Source organism: Mesoplodon mirus (assembly GCF_964341445.2).
Source record: "Mesoplodon mirus genome assembly, chromosome: 2".
NCBI classification, from domain to species: Eukaryota; Metazoa; Chordata; class Mammalia; order Artiodactyla; family Ziphiidae; genus Mesoplodon; species Mesoplodon mirus.
This window is the reverse complement of record NC_138977.1, coordinates 123163242-123181604: the sequence shown is the minus strand read 5'-3', so window position 1 is coordinate 123181604 and position 18363 is coordinate 123163242. Positions and strand designations below refer to the sequence as shown.

Genomic DNA, 18363 nt, shown 5'->3' with positions numbered 1-18363 from the left:
ACAACAAAGGAGGCAACAATATACAATGGGGGAAAGGCAGCCTCTTCAATAAATGTTGTTGGGAAAACTACACAGCTACTTTTAAAAGAATCAAACTGGACAACTCTCCTACATCATGCACAAAAATAAATTCAAAATGGATTAAAGACTTAAATGTAAGACCTGAAACCATAACTCCGAGGCTTATCCAACTAGTGTTGGCCAACTACCTTGTTTTTTACTCTGTGCAACTGTAAAGTAATGCTTCAGAGAGCATGCCCGTGTCCCAGTCTCTCGCCTCACCTCTGGTTGTATTTTTGAGATAAATTCTATAAGAGGACACCCAAGTCAGAGGGTTGGACAAAGTCAAGGTTCTTAACACGTTTTAGGAACAGCCCTCCAGAACAGGCTCTGCCCACCCCAGCCCACATCACCATTAAAAACAAAAAAGCTCCCACTTTGACATGCAAAAAGTGGTACTGACGATTCAATCACCCTGAGCCCCCACTCCAGGAGCTCACATAAGTTATGGGAAAGTTTGGTTTTCTGGCATGCTTCGCCCCCCAACTGCTAGGAAGCATCCACTCGTTATTATCCTCATTACTAGTTACTTCTTGATGGAGCAAAACTGAATCCTTTAAATTCTTTATTTTTAAAGAATCCCTTACTAAAAACAAAAATAAATCTTAGTGACCTTACTTCCAGGTTATTTGTCTCTCTCCTATCAAAAAAAGAGGCTAACAGAATTGGCTCACTGAGGCACTGTCAGTAACTGTTGACAAAATCACAATTCACAAAGACCAAACTCTAATGTTCTCAAGATTGCATGGCTTTTTTTTTTTTTTTTGCGTTACGCGGGCCTCTCGCTGTTGTGGCCTCTCCCCTTGTGGAGCACAGGCTCCGGACGCACAGGCTCAGCAGCCATGGCTCACGGGCCCAGCCGCTCCACAGCATGTGGGATCTTCCCGGACCGGGGCATGAACCCGTGTCCCCTGCATCGGCAGGCGGACTCTCAACCACTGTGCCACCAGGGAAGCCCCATGGCATTTTTTTTTAGTACATAAAACATTAGAACAGATCTAAAAACAAATGCTCGTGTCTGCCAGTACACTTACTTTGAAATGTCTTTGTTGTTTTGTTGCCATGGGAACAGCAGATTTCCAATGGCCACCCTGTAGCAATAGATGCCCAGCAGGCCAAACGCCATGGCCACTTTTGATGCCAGGGAGCACCTCTTCTGAACCAACACAAAAATCATGATGAGGGAAACTGCGGCCAGAACAGAGAGTTCAGCCTTATGATCAGAGCTGAAATGAAATGTAAAATGCCAAAAATTACTACCAAGGATAACTAGTGATATTATGGATCTACACCAAGTGGCTTTCTAAGAACTGTACTAAAAAGAGCTCATTTTCCTGAAAAGCAAAAAAGAAAATTTTTGATCTTTTAAATTCAAACAGAGGTTCTTAAAGTGGAACAAATATAGGGCCATTAACCCAATCTCTCATTGCTCATTCACAATTGGTACCTACCATCAGCTCTGCACTGGCCAGGGCAGTGATATATTTAACACTGTCCACTGGCTCCCCTGGTGCCCCCTTTCCGGGGCAGCCTCATTTTCCCCAACCACAGGTGAAGAGGTTGTGTGCAAACTGCATATTTACCAGTGTGCGCCCGCTCATGGGAGACGCACACATCCTGGCACTATCCTCTTCCACTCACTCGTCAGTGCAGACAGATTCACTCAGGAGTGTCTGCCCTCTCCCAGGTGGGGAGACTTAGTGAAGAGGCTGGGCACATAGCTGTCACAGGCCCTCTCTCTGCCTGGCCCTTGCCCACCACTCCCTGATACCTCTGTGAGCTGTGCCCTGGGAAGGCAGGGCTCTTTCCTGTTCTATTCACCACAGCTCATGCTCACAAAGCCCAAATATTCGATAGCTGTTAAGCCAAGGTATATATATGCCATACGGAAAAACTAACTTGGAAAGATGCAGAGGAAAGGAGGCCAGTGTCAGGCCGTGGGTCCCGGGAATGGCAGATAGTGATGGGGGCCACACTGGGGCCTCTGTTGTTGCTCTGTAAGCTGCATGTTCCATGCAGATCCTGGATTGTTAATTGTCACAAATGGAAAATGGAGCATAGAGACGGCGACTTTGGGCGTCTCTTGAAGGCTCTGCCCTGGAGGAGGAAATCACCGAAACTGCAGCCTCTTTACAAACTGACAGGGAGAATCGTGCTGCAGGAGGGGAGCACCCTTGACGGAAAGGGGTGGGGGTCCAGCGTGCTGGAGGAGGGTCTAGACCCAGGAGTGGGCACAGCTGCACCCTGGAGAGTGGGCCAGGGGTGGTGGGGGCATCCCTGCACGCCATGTTAGTGCATCTCTGGGTGGAAATCAGCAAATCTTCCTGCAGCGCTGCAAGTTCCCAGGAAAATAAGAAGTGAGGTGGCTGTGCTGCCCCAGCACACGCGCTCATCCTCACATGCTCTGGCTCCGCCTGGTGCTGCCTCAGCTCCCCTCTGCTTTCACACCCCAAGCGCAGACAGGCCAGCGCCCTCTGTTCAGGGTTGCTGTGAAAATGAAATGAGTGGGCACACAGCAGGAACCTGAAAAACCTACCTGTGATTACTATGGCTGCCGAAGGTTTGCTAGTATTGTTAACACTCGGGAGAAATTTATCATGAGGATTATTTGGCCAGGGGAATAAACAATCTTATGGCCTTTGATGCATAATTCCAGGTATCTTCCAAAAGGACTGTGCCAGCGTGTGGTCCCAGGACCGTGCGGTGCTCGCCAAGCCTGGGCTTTTGGCCCCTCCCTCATCATGTATAAAACCACACATTGTTATCTAACTGAAGTTCCCGAACCACGAGCAGGAGCGAGCACTTCCTGTTCTTTCCTTTGGCACTTCCTCCTTTAGGAACGTGTCTACGACCTTCCTGAGTCCTGCTTCCTGCTGACAATTCTCACAGAAGCGGTTACCAGCGATCCGACAGTGACCCTTGTCGCTCTCGGAAATACTTTTTCATTTCACTGTTCCCATACTTTAGTTTTCTAAGCCTTCACTGACAGAGAGTAAAACTTATGATATAGCCAAATGTTGGTCTTTTCTGTCCTAGTTTCTTCTCTGTACTTCAATCCTCTGTATCTGCTATACTTTCTACTACATTTCCCAGCCACTCGTAAGAGGCCTCAGAGGAGGCTGAAGACTCACCTACAGGCTCCAATCAACGCAGCTGCCCTTCCTGGGGGCGGAGAGAGAGGAAGGAGGACAGAGAAGGGCGGAAGCACAGAAGGCAAAGCCACTCTCCCAAGGGCTCCTGGACACATGCCCTGCCAGCCTGTCACCCCAGCCTTGCACCGTCGGGGACAGGGCAGCGAGTGACAAACTACATCCTGCTGCAGTGATCATTTTAAAATTCACAGGTTCTCAAACAGGAACACTTACAGTGATTCAGCAATAAAAAACCAAACTATCAAGCTAGCCTCAAATAAATTCACCTCTCAATGTCAAATCATGGGTTAGTTTTCTATTTCTTCAGACCTCAAATACCATTTCTATCCTGAATATGAAAAACAGGCCTATGGAGGGTCTGGCCCGAGGCCACGGCTTATGCTCTCACCTGGTGAGCCAGTGCCCCAGGTCAGGCCGGTGGGCCCACTGCACACCTGTCTGGTTCAGTGACCGAAGCAGCCGGCAGCAGGTCAGAATCACCCACGGGCTGGCCAGCACCATCCACCTTTCAGGGCCTCTGAGCGCTTCCAGGGGAGAGGGGTGCTTGGACGCTCTGTCGAGCTCCCACACGTCAGGGCCAGTGCTCTTGCCCTGTGGGGCCGCTGAGACCCCGTCAAACTCCTCTCCCACGTGTGGGCAACACTGAGGCGCACAGTCGTCTCCCAGAAAGCAGTTTCTGTAGATTTCGTGGCACAGAGCTAGACACAGCGTGTTGACGAGGAAGTACCATGTCTGGTGCTCCTCTTCGATGAAGCTGCTTGCGCCCAGACTCAACATGTGGCCCACGGTCCCCAGCAAGATGAGAAGATCTAACTCCGACCACCTTGAGTTGGATTGAGGTGGATTCTGTAAAAAGGAAAATGTATTTTGTAAGGGAAGAATCTGAACAGCACATCTTCTTGCTGCCCGAGCTTATAGCTTCCGCTCACAGAACCTAACCTGCTGTGACAGACACCTGCTGCTCCTCACGCCCGGCACGCACTCCTCCCTGTCCCCCCGAGCACCGCCAGGAGGACGTGGAAACAGCAGGGCAGTCCTCCCCTGGACTGCAAGTCCTAAGTTGAGTGACAAGGAGACTGAAGATGTCTGGACCCAAACCATCTCGGCAGTGCCAGAGCTTGCAGCGCTCGCCCACCAGTCCCAGGCCTGTCCCTTCTTGCACCGTCCTTGCCCTCTGAGCCACTGCCTGCTACTCGAAACCAAAGAGCCCCAAGGGTATATTCCACCAAACCAGACACCTAAGTTCTCCAAGAACTTTCCAGAAATCCAGAGAGTTTCCATTACAACGGTTGGCATCACAGTACTAGCCCTTAAATACACTAATTTAAAGCATTTAAAGTAAAATGAAGACTCAATGGCCGTCATTCAATACTACTCAATATTTGTTCTACTAACTGTGTGCAGCGAGTACATGACAAAGCTTGCTACTGTGACCCTGGTCAGGCCCTGGAGAACCAGACTGCTCTAGGGAAGCCCATGCTCCAGCGGGGAGAGGTATGTGTGCTAAACGACAACACACAGGTTGCGGCGGGGTGGGGTGGGGGGGGCGTCTGTGGCCCTGTGATGAGGAGCTGCACTGGGGGCCTGGAGTCACTGCACTGGGTCCCTCGGGCTCTGCACACTGTGGACCAACTGGGACTGCCACCCTGCCACCACAATCAGCTGATGAATGAAGGTGTCAGAGGCCAAAGGCTTGCAAGAATTCTAAAGGAAAACATCAGTCTAGAACAGGAAAGTGTATTTCATGAGGCAGGATGAGGACGGGGTCTCTCTCCTCTTGACCCCCTGTCAGCCAGCTGCCTGTCCTTCTGTGCCAGCCGCTCTGCACAGTCCCCTGGTTACAGTCCCAGGGACCCCTTCTTTCTAACTGAGAAGGAAGGCATGAGACCTGGTAGCACCGGTCTGAGCGTGTGCAGTCGGGATGCTCAGGGAGCCGGGAGACCAGCCACTGTGAGCACGTCCTGTCGGCTCCTATGAAGGGTGGGCCCTTTCCTCAGCTCCCATCAGCACCATGCCTGGTACACACCAGGGGCTTAACCCGCGTCTCATCAGCTGGAGTAACAAGAACAGCCTATCTGGAAAGCCAGCCTTACCTTACTCAGACGCTTTCCACTGGCAAACATCCTGGTGAGAGCAGATATGACTGCGCAGAACAGTGTGGAAATCAGCACCATCACTCCGCCTGCCGTCAGCCATGGGAGGCTGCACAGGTAGCACGAACTGCCCGAGGAGGTGCACACGACGACGTGGAGCGCTGCAAGAACCAGGAGCAGCAGGTAAAAGAGCAGAGAGAACACGGGCGACAGCAGAGGAACGTCCAGCTCGGCCTTGCCCCTCAGCGCCTGGGGGACGCTGAGCAGGAGCAGGGCGAGGACCTGCAACAGGAAACAGCAGTGGTGTCCGCGACATCAACACACAGGGGGCTCTCCTTTCTCTTTTTTAGAAACACTAGTACTCTACATCCTTTAAACTACCAAATCCCGGCCGAGCTAGCTGCTCAGTTTAACAGCGGAGCCGCAACACTGCACAGGCAGCCATACCTCCAGGACCAGGACGGTCCCCACCGCCATGGAGTAGACGTCATACTGGGCTGCTTGTCTGCTCAGGGATAGGCTCAGGGTCCTCAGCGCGTCCAAGTACTGCCTGCGAACCTTGCTTCCCAGGTTGGAAAGGACTTCTGAGTTGTTCTCCTCCAAGTACAGTCTGATCCAGTTCCCGTGCAACCTTTCTGACACTTTAAACTGCTCAAATCCAGGCTCTGACAAGAAGAAAAGGCAACACACATATATCACCGACATGCACGCACATGTGTAATTGTAATCTCAGAGTCCTCAGTTATTCATGGCACATGGTAGAGCCTGACACCTAACCAAGATGAACTCCGGGGGTGGGGGTAGCCGCCAACACCTCCGGTAAAACCCCAACAGATGAAGCCAGCCCGTCCTCTGCCGTCCTTCCTGCCAGCCAGCCCTCGGTGCACGCCACGGACAGCAGCGTCTGCCCGCCGCTCGGCCCCTCCTTCTCTGCCTCCCGCTTGCCGCCTCCTCCCCCTTCTCTCTCTCCACTCTTCTTCCTCAAGGTGCAATATAAAACACCCCAGAAATGCACTGCACGAGAAGGCCCTCAGTTCTACAAAATCCTTCCGACTCTCACGCTCTGGGTGAGGACGGGGCAGGCAGTGGCCTGACGCCTGCTCCACCGCATCCCCCTCCCCGAGGCAGGCCGGCCCCTCCTGCCTTTCACCGTCAGCGCCCCTCTTTCACCTGCTTCCCTTCTTCACCAGTCTTCTTTGGGAAGGGATGGCAGTCTCCCAGCCCTCCTACCACAATGCTGAGCTATGTCTCCCATGCACCACGCCGGCTGAACGATCCACGGCTGACATAAAGCCAGGGCTGCGTGATGGCTCGTGGATGGAGCCCAGCCCCGGCTGCAGCTGGCTCCCCACTGGGGATGACAGTGGTGTGCCGCCCAAGGCCAGGGGGCTTGCCTTCCTTCCTTTCAGGGCTGGACCAGACTCACCTGTAACTCGGCTGGTCGGCAGAGCAAGAACTTCTTTTCCGAGACTCCCTGGTACTTAACATGCTCTTTCAACTTCAAGCAGAGCTGTTCCAAGGTGGTCTGGGCCATGCCTTTCAGGGGCCTTGGCCCAGCCCACCAGCAGTGCACTCACCCCGCCTTCCCTGATCATAGCCCGGCAACCTCACAGCACAATCCCTGAGCGTGGGCCCCGATGCCTGCAGCCCCACCACTGCTGCTGGAGCCAGCTGACCCGTACCAAATGCTGGTGGCAGGCACGACCCTAAGCCCTCACTCAGGTCCTCTCCCCGTGACCTATGGGACTGGAAAGGTTAGACACCCATTTCAGAGAGGAGGCAACTCATACACCCGCTCATGGGCAGGCAGGTGAGAGCTGGGGTCGAAGTCTGGATCCAAGCTGGTACCCGTACTTGCTACATTCCACCACCCCAAAGTCAAAGACATGGGGGCACCTGTGCACGCGTCCAAACAAAAATGGGCTGAACACTGACTACATGCTAGATGCATCAGGATAGATCCTGCCAATGTGGGTCTGTGATCCAGCAGGGTTGTCACACATGCGTGCAACTACAAATAGTGAAAAGTACTACGGAGGGAAAATATACTATAGACGGAATAGTGAGAGACCCTTGGTAACGGAAAGGGAACTGACTTAAGAATGGGGTTGAGCGTGGGGGACAAGGGAGGTCTGACAGTGAAGCTAAAATGTAAAGGATGCCCAGGAACTAACCAGTGGAACAGGTAGAACAGCATCCAATCAGCAGGAAGAGCACACGCAAAGGTCCAAAGGTGATAATAGCCCCCACTACAACCAAAAAGTGGTCAGACGAGCGAGTTGCATCAGACTGGGGTGGATATCATGGCAGGCCTTGACATCTATTTCCCTGTCAGACATGTACCCAGCTTTGCTTCAGGAAACACTGTCACTGATGGGGCAGACGACGGGCATCCTGGATGGGGGTGTGAGGCCCTGGGGGTGTTTTCTCGTTCCGGGGACTGCCCTCTGTTCATGTCACAGGCTCATTACGGCCACAGCCACTGCAGTGCTCAATCCTCCCTACTCTGCTATCCCTGAAATAAGCAAACGACCCCACTGTTTTTTGGTTTTCGTTTTTATTAGTTGTTGGTATAGGAGAAAGGACACATGCTACCAACAACAACAGATTTGCAAAAGCTACGAAACTCATACGTTATTTGCCTCTGGTCTGCACTGAAATGTGCACGGTGGTCGGGCCTCACCTTTGACAGAGTTGCTGGCGGGGCTGTCTCACGATCTAAGAGCTGATGCTCCCCATGCCCTCCTGCCATTCAGGACATCTAGTTCCCAACCACTCCCCGCTGGCAGGGTGTGTCTTCCACAACCAACTCAACATCAGTTTACATCTCCCCACAAACTCACAGGCATTCACTCCACTGGGCAGTATCCCACCACTTCAAGTAGGAAAACCTGCCAACATCCCATCAAATGTTGCCTCAAACTGGGAGGTGACCTCCTCTGCATTTCCCAACGAGCCCCAGCACCAGCGTCAAATATTAGCCTTGACGTCCCTGGATGGGTCAGAGTAAACTGATTGAAAGTATGGTCCTGGGGAGCTGTCCTATCAAGATATAAACACCCTCTAGTTTCTCGCAGCTTAAAACTAAGGACACACCCCGCTTGTGCCCCATCCACCTTAGATGCCAGACCGTTGCCCTGTCCCTGGTCCTCACCTGCACCCACGCCAGCCAGGCTGTCTCCACGTGAACCGCTCTGTCAGCAAAGTTGCTGAGACCTCACCTGCCATATAAGCGGACAGTTCTCAGTTCCTCATTTTAGTTTTGGCCACACCGCGTGGCTTGCGGGATCTTAGCTCCCGGACCAGGGATAGAACCCACGCCCCCTGCAGTGGAGGTGTGGAGTCTTAACCACTGGACCGCCAGGGAAGTCCCCTCAATTCCTCATTTTATTTTACCTTGAACCCCATTCAACACATCTGCTCACTCTCTCCTTCTTGAAATTCTTTCTTTACTTGGCTTCATGGACACTGATCCCGCCCCGGCCCCCCAGCATACACACAAGCACCCTGCCTTGCAAGCCCTCTCTTCCCACAGCCTTCCCCACCTCAGTGATGGTCACTGCATCCTTTCACTGTTCAGCTGCAAACCCCAAGTTGTTCCTTATGTCGCTGGATTGCTTCACCTCACATCCAGTGCATCAACCAACCTGCTTGCGCTGCCTTCAAAACAGATCCAGAACCAACCATTTGTCCCGGATCCCACTGCCTGGGCCCTTGCTCCCTCCCCTTGCGCTGAAGTAGCACACCAGCCTCCTGGCTCTGCTGCAGCACAACACAGAGCCCTCCACACGGGCACCTGAGAGAGCCTCTGAAAATGCAAGTGGAAGGTTTCAGCTCTGCACAACACCCTGCAGGAGCTCCCCACTTACTCAGAATGGAAGTGAGAACCCCTTCAACGTCCAAAAGGCCCTCACCCCTCAGACCTCATCTCCTTCTGCCTTCCGCCAGTGCCAGCCACTCGGGCCCCTGGTCACTCCTTGACTGTGCAGGCACATCCCCACCACAAGACTCTGCGTCTGCCACAAGGCTCCCTCCCAGGCCAACCTGCCCCAGTGGCCCTCGCCCACCTGCATCCCCACCCTTCCCTGGTTGAGCCTTTTCCTAAGGCGCCCATCACTATCTGACATCTGTTGTTGCTTTTCTCTCTCTCCCGCTCTGGATGATAAGCTCCACGAGGGCAGAGCTCTCCTCCTGCTGTGTCTCTAGTGCTTTCAACAGCCCCTGGCCAAATAGGAACTTAGTGAAAAAAATTCAGCACTTGCTGAATAAGTAAATTTATGAAAGATTTTGACTTACATGGTTGCATCTGTGGGTGTTGCTAATGGTGATAGTCAGGGTTCTAATAAAAAGGAACACACAGTCAAAGACTGCTGTAGTGCACACCACGGGAACATCAGGAAGACATCGGGCGCAATGGAAACACACACACAGCATAACAGATGTTAGCAGCTACTAACTGGCTTACCTTTTTTGTATGATGGAACATTCTCCTGCAACAACTTGCTAAGCTGTACTGCATTTAAATGTAAAAATCTCAGTTGTTCCCTCATTGGTTTTCCTTCTACAACTGGGAATATAAGACTGCCGATGCTGCTCTTTGGAATCGGCAGACCAAGCCCTATTGATAGTGTTGCAGCCAAATCAGTCTGTTGAATATACTTTGGATGTCTGACGTCACCTAGAAAAAAGAAAACAGTTTAAGTGACAGGCTCTAGGACACGTGTGATGGTAGTCACTCTTGAATTTGACCTTCTACAAGTAATGTAAGTCAAACCACCCATCTCTTCAAACTGTCCTGTGTAGATTCAGACAGAAACCACATCATTGGTTTTCACGTCAGTAAAAACACTGAATACTCATTTTTTGCGGAGCCTGGTGCCTCCCTAAAAAGCAGCACACAATACACGGGAGAGGCACTAACGCAGGAAACTCAACACCACGCGGGTTTCAGAACGTGGGGTGGATGGCGAGGGATGTTCACTTTGGTGAGGTCAACGGTCACCCTGCTGAACGAGTGTGAGGGTGGATCTCTGGCGGCCCTGCCCCACTGCAGTCAGAGCAGTCCACGCAGCCCCACAGGGAAGCTGATGCAGACTTCTCCGCGCATCCTGAGCAGCAGCAGGTGCCTCTACTGGGGAGAGCAGAACAAGGCTGGGTCCAGCTGGGCCAAGTTCCATAACCAACTCTGACAAGCGAGACACCACCTACCAACAAGTCCAAGGCACAGCAGTGGCTGGCCAGCCTCCGAATTCCTGCCAGGAGAACGGGTGTGACGTCAGGACCCTGGGCTCAGGGTCCTGCTGTGCCACCATCCAGTGGGAGGCTTTGGACAAGAAACTCAGAATTTTGTCATCTGTAAAGAGAGCATCTGGCCCACAGACCTCAGAAGCTACAATGCAGGTCTTGGGGGCTGAGGGGTCACCAGGAGAGTCTACCCGGGAGAAGCAGTGCTGGTGCAAGTCTCTTAGATACTCTAGTGTGAGTTTATAAAGGTTTTACTTTGATTGTGGCAATTTCTGGCTGTATACAATTTTTCTTTTTAATTTGATGAGATGTATTAATCTTTTCTTGACCAACCATTTACTGATGGCTTCTGGGTTCACTCAGAAGAACATTTCCACCCAACAGTATTATTTGTTTTCTTCTAGAATTTTCTTACATTAGGTGTTTTGATCTGCAACAAAACAAAACCCAAAAGAAAAACCCCACCTTAAATTGCTTTTGCTCTGATATTAGTGATGGTGCTGGTCTTGTGCTGAGACTACCGAGGGTCTCACGTGATACTCTGTCAGATCCGAGGGTACTGACAACCATGATTCTAAGCTCGGGAGGAAGACAGTACAGGTGAAAGATCTCAGGAGGCAATTTTACAGCAGTGAAGTGAAGTGCAAGTTATCAATATGAACTCAAGATCGATTTTATTTTAAAAAGATTTCCTCACTTTGTACAGAAATGAGTAAGCCAGTATGCATGAGCACTGCTAGCTGTGAGACGGTGGTCCTCAAAGACCCCTTTCCGCTGAAAGGAACCAGGGCATCTTGGAGAAGCAGCTGATTTCAGGTCCAGGGAAGGGCTTGTGCACAAGTGGCTGGGACACCTTCTCAGACTAGACAGCAACAGAGCCCTCAGAGATACTAAGGCCTCTGGGACCGTAAGGTCAGAAGGACTCAGGAGGTCATGTGAAGATGCTCCCAGTTTCCAAAGATGGGACAAACTGAATATTAAATAATATTAAAATAAATAGTATCTATAGTGAATTGAAACAAATAAAATAAGCTTAAATCCATGAGTTCAAAATGTCCCAAAAATAAAAATAAAAACTCATTGGTCATAGTTGAAGCAGCTAGTGAACTCACAGTGAGCTAATTCACTGATTTGAAACTGGGAATTAATTGGGAAGAATAAGCCATCATTTACCTCCTCTCTCTTATATAAATGGTAATGCTGGGTAACCAAAAAGTATATGGGGGAAGATTCTCTTTACTGAATTATTTTGGCTAATTAATGGGAAAAAAAAAAAGGACTTACAGAATTAAAACATCACTATTTGTAACCTCTAGTGAATTAGTGGCCCTAGGTGGTCACCAGTGGCTACTGACATCACCACACAGCAGACAAGTCGGACACTCTGTGCTTCCTGCTAGAAAGAGTCTGGTCCAAATCAACCAAACCAACAGGATCTGAATCTGCTCATGACTCCAGGTCAGGTGGGATTTACCAGATGAGCAAAGAACATGTTAGCAGACAATGCAGAAAGAGACTCCACAGGACAACTAACCAGGTTCTTCAACAGATAATCATAATAAAAGAGGATGGGGGTCTTCCCTGGTGGCGCAGTGGTTGAGAGTCCGCCTGCCGATGCAGGGGACGCGGGTTCGTGCCCCTGGTCCGGGAAGATCCCACATGCCGCGGAGCGGCTGGGCCCGTGAGCCATGGCCGCTGAGCCTGCAGGTCTGGAGCCTGTGCTCCACAACAGTGAGAGGCCCGCGTACCGCAAAAAAAAAAAAAAAAAAAAAAGAGGATGGGGGTGGAGACCTATAAATTACAAGAGACTTAGAGACGTATCAACAAGAACTGACATCACTTTTAAAAGAATGTGGGGAATTCAAGCCTAAGGATGCTCTTGAAAACTGTGAAGGTTTTGGAGGTAAGCAACTAAGAGGAAGCTGGCAGCTTCATGAGAGCAACAGGCTAAACCACAGTCTGGCTGGAAGTTTACCAGAGAGGATCACAGAGAAAAGACAGCTAAGAAGGGCTCCCCTGGCATCAGAACAGACTCAAAGACTGGCCTCGAAATGACTTCTGCAAAGTGGCCCAAATAGGATGAGACCAGACTGCAAAGCACATTGATTATGAATTGTCGAAAATGAGACAGCAATCATCCTGCAATGAGGGGAGCCAACAGCCGGGTGGGTGTGGCAGCAAGAGAGGCAACAGCTTAGAGCCACCACAGAAAGTGACCGTCACAGAGCTCCGCTGGCTCCCAGGGCACGGTGCCCTCACAGGAACGACAGCAGACTTTACACACGGGGGTCAAGGCTTCCCTGGAGCAGTCCAGCCAAGGTACTCAACAAATCAACACGCAAACAATGACAACAGGCCCTTGGAGGGGAGGGGAGCAGTAGCTAGAGTTACTGCAATATAGTACTTAATGTTCAGTTTTCATCAAAAACTCCAAGCAATTATGCCAAGAAACAGGAAAGTACAATTCAAAGAGAAAAAAAAGCAGGCAACAGAACCTTCCTGGGAAGGGCCCAGATGTCAGAGTTAATAGACAAAGTCTTCCAAGCAGTCATCGTAAATTTGTTCAAAGGACTAAAGGAAACTATGCGTAAAGAAGTAAAGGAAGGTATGATGACAGTGTGCCATCCAATAGAGATTATCAACAAAGGGACAGGAATTATAAAAAAGAACCAGATGGAAACTCTGAAGTTGAGAAATATAATAACTAAAATGAAATATTCACTGTAAAGGCTCAATAGGAGATTTTCAACTGGCAGAAGAATCAGCAAATTTAAAGACAGACTGATAAAAATTATGCAACCTGAGAAACAGACAAAAAATTTTCCAAATTTGATGGGAAACATCAAATCGACAGAACCAAGAAGCTCGATGAACTCCAAGTTGGACAAACACAAACTAACAGACATAATAAAAATGTTGAAAGACAAAGAGGGAAAGAAGGGAACCTAATTAGATTAATGGTTGATTTCTCATCAGAAACCAGAGGCCAGAAGGCAGTAGGACAGCATATGCAAAGAGCTGAAAGAAAAAGACCAGTCAACCAAGAATCCTACATCCAGCAAAACTACCTTTCAAAAAATCAAGGTGAAATGAAGACATCCACAGACTAAAAAAGCAAAAAAGACAATTCATTGCTAGCAAGCCTGCCTTACGAGAAATACTAAAGGAGGTTCTTCAGGCTGAAAGCTAGTGACTCCAGATGGTAATCTGGATCCAGTCTAAAAAAAAAAAAAAAAAAGCAAAGAGTATCAGAAATTATAGTTATAAAAGACAACATAAATACATATTTTTTCTCTTAAATTTCAAAGCAATTATATAGAACCATATATATGTATATATAAAACCATATATGTGTGTGTGTATATGTATGTATTTGTTGTCAGCCTACAACATATAGAAATGGAATGTATTTGACCACAACAGCACAGGGAAAAAGCAGCGAAGCTGTACTAGAGAAAGAAAATAACACCGTAAGAAAATACATGTCCACACAAAAACTTGTTCATAAATATCATCAACAGCATCATTCATAATAGCCAAAAAGTAGCAATAACCTAAATATTCATCAACTGATGGATGGATGGATAAACAAATGTGGTACATCTGTACAATGGAATATTATCCAGCAATAGAAAGGAATGAAGTCCTGACACCTGCTACAATGTGGATGAACCTTGAAAACATTACCCTAGTGAAAGAAGTTGGTCACACAGACCATTTACTACATGGTCCATTTATTAAAAGACCATTTATACACTACATTTATTATATGGAATGTCCAGAAGAGGCAAATCTGTAGAGACAGGTAGATTAGTGATTGCCAGTGGCTGGGGGTGGGTGTGTTACTGGGTTGGGGGAAGTGGGGGTGACCACTAAAGAGGTGATATGTCCCAAAACTGACAATGACAATGGCTAACCAACTCTGAATGAACTAAAAGCCTCAAAAAATAAGCGTGATGAGAAGACAATATAACTATTCTTAAAGCAAACAAACAAGTAAACAAAATAAGAAAGAGCTCAGACTCACTGTTGGCACTGAGGTCAGCCATGTGAGCATCCCATGCAGGCAGCTCCTATGCACAGCCGCCCTGGCCCTTCCTATCTGTAGATGTGTCAGGCCTCCCAGGGAGGAGATCCTTAAATACCCATCTGAGCAATGAAACATCAGCACTTTAGTTAAAAATAACCCTAACAGGGCTTCCCTGGTGGCGCAGTGGTTGAGAGTCCGCCTGCCGATGCAGGGGACACAGGTTCATGCCCCGGTTCGGGAAGATCCCACATGCTGTGGAGCGGCTGGGCCCGTGAGCCATGGCCGCTGAGCCTGCGCGTCCGGAGCCTGTGCTCCGCAACGGGAGAGGCCACAACAGTGAGAGGCCCGCGTACTGCAAAAAAAAAAAAAATAATAACCCTAACATTCCTATAATAAAAGCACGCCAGCTTAGTTGTCTCTTTTCCCCCCAGACTATAAGCTCCCTGTCTGTAGTGCCAGCACAGTGCCTAGCCTACCGTGGGTGCTCAGTACCCCTCTGCTGAATGGGTGGACAGATGGATGGAGAGGGTGTTTCTGGCCTGGGGTTCTCACTGAGGTAGAGGAGCCCCACGGGACCCTGCTTTGGGTGTGCAGAGCGGGAAAGCTGGGTGTATGGAGGCCAGTGCTCTGATGGGCACCGTGTGCACTCACTGGAAGGCAGGCTCCAGCTGGGCACCCAGGAAAGGCTCAGGTTACAAGAGCCAAAAACTTATACCTTAGGAGGTCAGACATGCAAGAGGAGGCAGTGCTGTAAAAAGACGAAAGGAAACAGGTGGAGCTTCTTCCTCAACCAATTCCCACTCAAGTGGAAGATTCATTCACTCCATAAATTTTTTCAGCGTCCATCAAATGCCAGGCAATGTTGAGGCCCAAGGCATACAGTGATGAATAAAACAGACTCTGCTCTGCCCAAGTGTAGCTCACAGCAAGGAGAGAGATGGACGCAAACCACGCGATTCAGGCTGTGATTACAAACCACGCGAAGGATGATGGTAGAATATACGAGCACTGTGAGACGACCGGAAGGAAGGCAGTTTAGTTTTTTGGTTGAGACCACGGAAGAGTGTATGAGCAGGCTGAGGTGCTGAGAAGCACGGGGTCCGGCAGGTGAGGAAGAGTTACCACTTGGAGGTCCCGCGGGAGAAGCCAGGATTCAGTGAGTAATGGGGAATGTGGCTCAAGACAAAGCCGTGAGGTAGGCGAGAAGTCTCACGTAGGATTTTTACTGTATCCAAGGTTCAGCTACTGAAAGGTGGCATGTATGGGAGCTGGGAGCCGGGAGCCGGGACGGTCTGGCTCATGCGAGGAGCAGGGAGAGGGCAGATCAAGGTGGACGCCCAGGTTTCCTACTTGAAGGGCCGCGTGAATGGCGCCATCTGTTGACGGGGAAATAGGGAGGGCAGATTGCAGGTGAAGTCACATTTGCTTGGTCTGTGGAAGATCCAAGTGGAGGCATCAGTAGGCAGTGGAGTAGACAGTCTGGAGGTTGGAAAAGAGGAGATAGCTGGAGGGATAAATCTGACAGGTGTGAGCCTATTCATGGCATCTAAAACCATGGGAGTGGATGAGATCATCTCAGGAGTGGACGCAGAATGAAACAGAGGCAGTGCAGTAAAAAGGCCGGGGCAAGGAGGCTAAGCCTGCAAAGACTGGACAGCAAAGTGAGAGGTAGAGGGAAACCAGAAACGTGGAGGTCCCAGGGCTAGGAGTCAGCACTGCCGAGTGGTGCTGAAGGGTCACCTGAGGGAAGCCAGTGTCCAGGGTGGAAACAGCTGGTAAGCTGGCTGCCTGCGTGTGATGACGTGAGGGGGCAGAGGTCGTGCACAGGTCTGTGCTGGTCGAGGGCACCGGCGTGTCAGGGCTGGAGAGCTGCGGTGTGTCTGAGCGCTGAGCGTGGGCCCTCAGACAGTCCTACTCAGTCCTACTCCTGTGGTTCTCGTTGACGTTGATGTTCAAGATATAGTCTCAAATAACGGATACTGTTTCTTAACTTTAAATTTTTATGTTTCTCTCAATTCATACATGCACTTCAGATGTCTCTAAGCCACTGGCACTTTTTATGAACAGTTCCAGATATCGAGGCAGTGACATTCATAGCACACAATTCCCAAAAAGAACATTTGTATTTTAAGAATCGGCAAGAAACAAAAACTCCAAATCCTGACTGGCCCTTGTCCCATTATTTTTCATTTTCACTTTGTCCACGGTTTTTTTTTTAAACTTACACAGCTTCCAAAAATGGTTAAATGGTTTTTAAAATTAAAATCAAACTACAGAAAGCAAAGAAATAAAGTACAGTTTTAAAGTGTTAAACATTCCCAAATTCTCACCAGGTTTCCTTTCAAATGCAGAGCTGATTAAGATCAGAGCAGTGTTTACTTCCTCCACAGAAGAGGCTCCATGACCTCCAGCTTCAGACATGCCATGATCACCACAAAGAACCAGCAGACTGGGTAACAGAGTCTCTCTCTCCTATAAGGTAAAGGAAGTACATTTCAGCTGAACCCAGCCTGGGGAAAAGAAGATCATGTGTTCTCAGATTTCAGCTTTACTTTGTAAACAGTAGCTCTTCCTAAATTTTTTTTTTTTAACCTATGAGCTTATAGCCAGATCAAACGGTCAACGTCGAGTAATGTCATAAATAAAACAAATGGAATCATATGGAGGTCACAGAGCACAGGAGGGTTGTGTTAGGCCTCTCAGGGCAGAGAATCAGGGTTTGGTTTCTGTCTTTGCCATTTCCAACCTATGGGAGCCTGGGCACATTGCTCTTCATGCCCTAGTCTCCTTATCTGTCAAACAGAGCTGCCCCTGGCCCCTGGGGCTCTGGCCAGTGGCTTTTGCTGCCCCTGCATGTACCTGACAGGCTCTGACTTGCCCTTGCTGCTTTTTCACCTGGAATACACCTTCACAGATGGCGCATCGACACCCCTGCCCTTCAAGTCTTGGCTCACATCTCCCACGTCCTTAAGGACGACGGCTCTGACCATGCAGTTTAAAATTACAGCTTTTCTCTCAGATGTTGTGCCCTCCTCCTGCCCTACGTTCTGCTATGGCACCAATCACTGTCTAGAATACTTATGTACTCATTGATTATGCTTCGTGTTCTTCCCTCCTGGCTAGAGATTAAGCTCCACAAATGCCCAGACAGGAACAGTGACAGAGAAGGCCTCCAGGAAACATGAGCTGGATGAACAGGTAGAGATATTAAGAGCCGCTATTCTGCAGGGCTGCTGGGTATGGTGCCCGGCACACGGCACGTGCTCTGTAGGTGAAGGCTGCTTGAGTGATGGTAGGTATGAAGCTCGCACAAGGTCACTCCAGTTCACTTTAGAAGCTACATTTCTTCTAGGAAACATTGGCACCTTGACATTCTAGGCCCACCTCTGAGAGCAGAGAGGTGTGGATCTTCATCACGACGCTGTCCATCTCACTGAGCTTGTGCCCGATCAGCGGGCTGTTGGGCCCAGAAACGTGGCCGATGTGGTCCAGCCCAAGGTAGTGGAGGATTAACACATCCCAATCCCGCCTTTTTAATACTCTATCCAAATGTCTTGTAACATTATCATCCACCTTTAAAGGGAAAAAGAGTACATATGAATAGCCTCCCTAATTTCCCTGGTGTTCACTCTTCAAGGAAAAGTGATTATGGTCATTTTTAAATCTACGGGCTGATTTTAGGTACTAGGACTCATGGGAGTTTGAAAAGACCGAAACCAAAACCAAAACCAAAACACCAAACAAACCAGCCCCCAAAATAAAAACTGTCTTAAAAAATGTTTGC

General features: G+C 49.4%; 1 protein-coding gene across 4 annotated transcripts in view; it reads right to left on the bottom strand.

The window, feature by feature from the left end:
- Positions 1-18363, bottom strand: part of PIGG (phosphatidylinositol glycan anchor biosynthesis class G (EMM blood group)) — a 41749-nt gene that overhangs the window by 13000 nt on the left and 10386 nt on the right. For all 4 annotated transcript variants that reach the window (XM_082606683.1, XM_082606680.1, XM_082606681.1 and 1 more), the window contains exons 4-10: positions 17964-18152; positions 16910-17051; positions 9771-9983; positions 5753-5970; positions 5306-5587; positions 3601-4058; positions 1095-1286 (exon numbers count right to left, since the gene is read on the bottom strand). In XM_082606683.1, the coding sequence (XP_082462809.1) occupies positions 1095-1286; positions 3601-4058; positions 5306-5587; positions 5753-5970; positions 9771-9983; positions 16910-17051; positions 17964-18152 (1694 nt within the window). The remainder of the gene's footprint in view (positions 1-1094; positions 1287-3600; positions 4059-5305; positions 5588-5752; positions 5971-9770; positions 9984-16909; positions 17052-17963; positions 18153-18363) is intronic.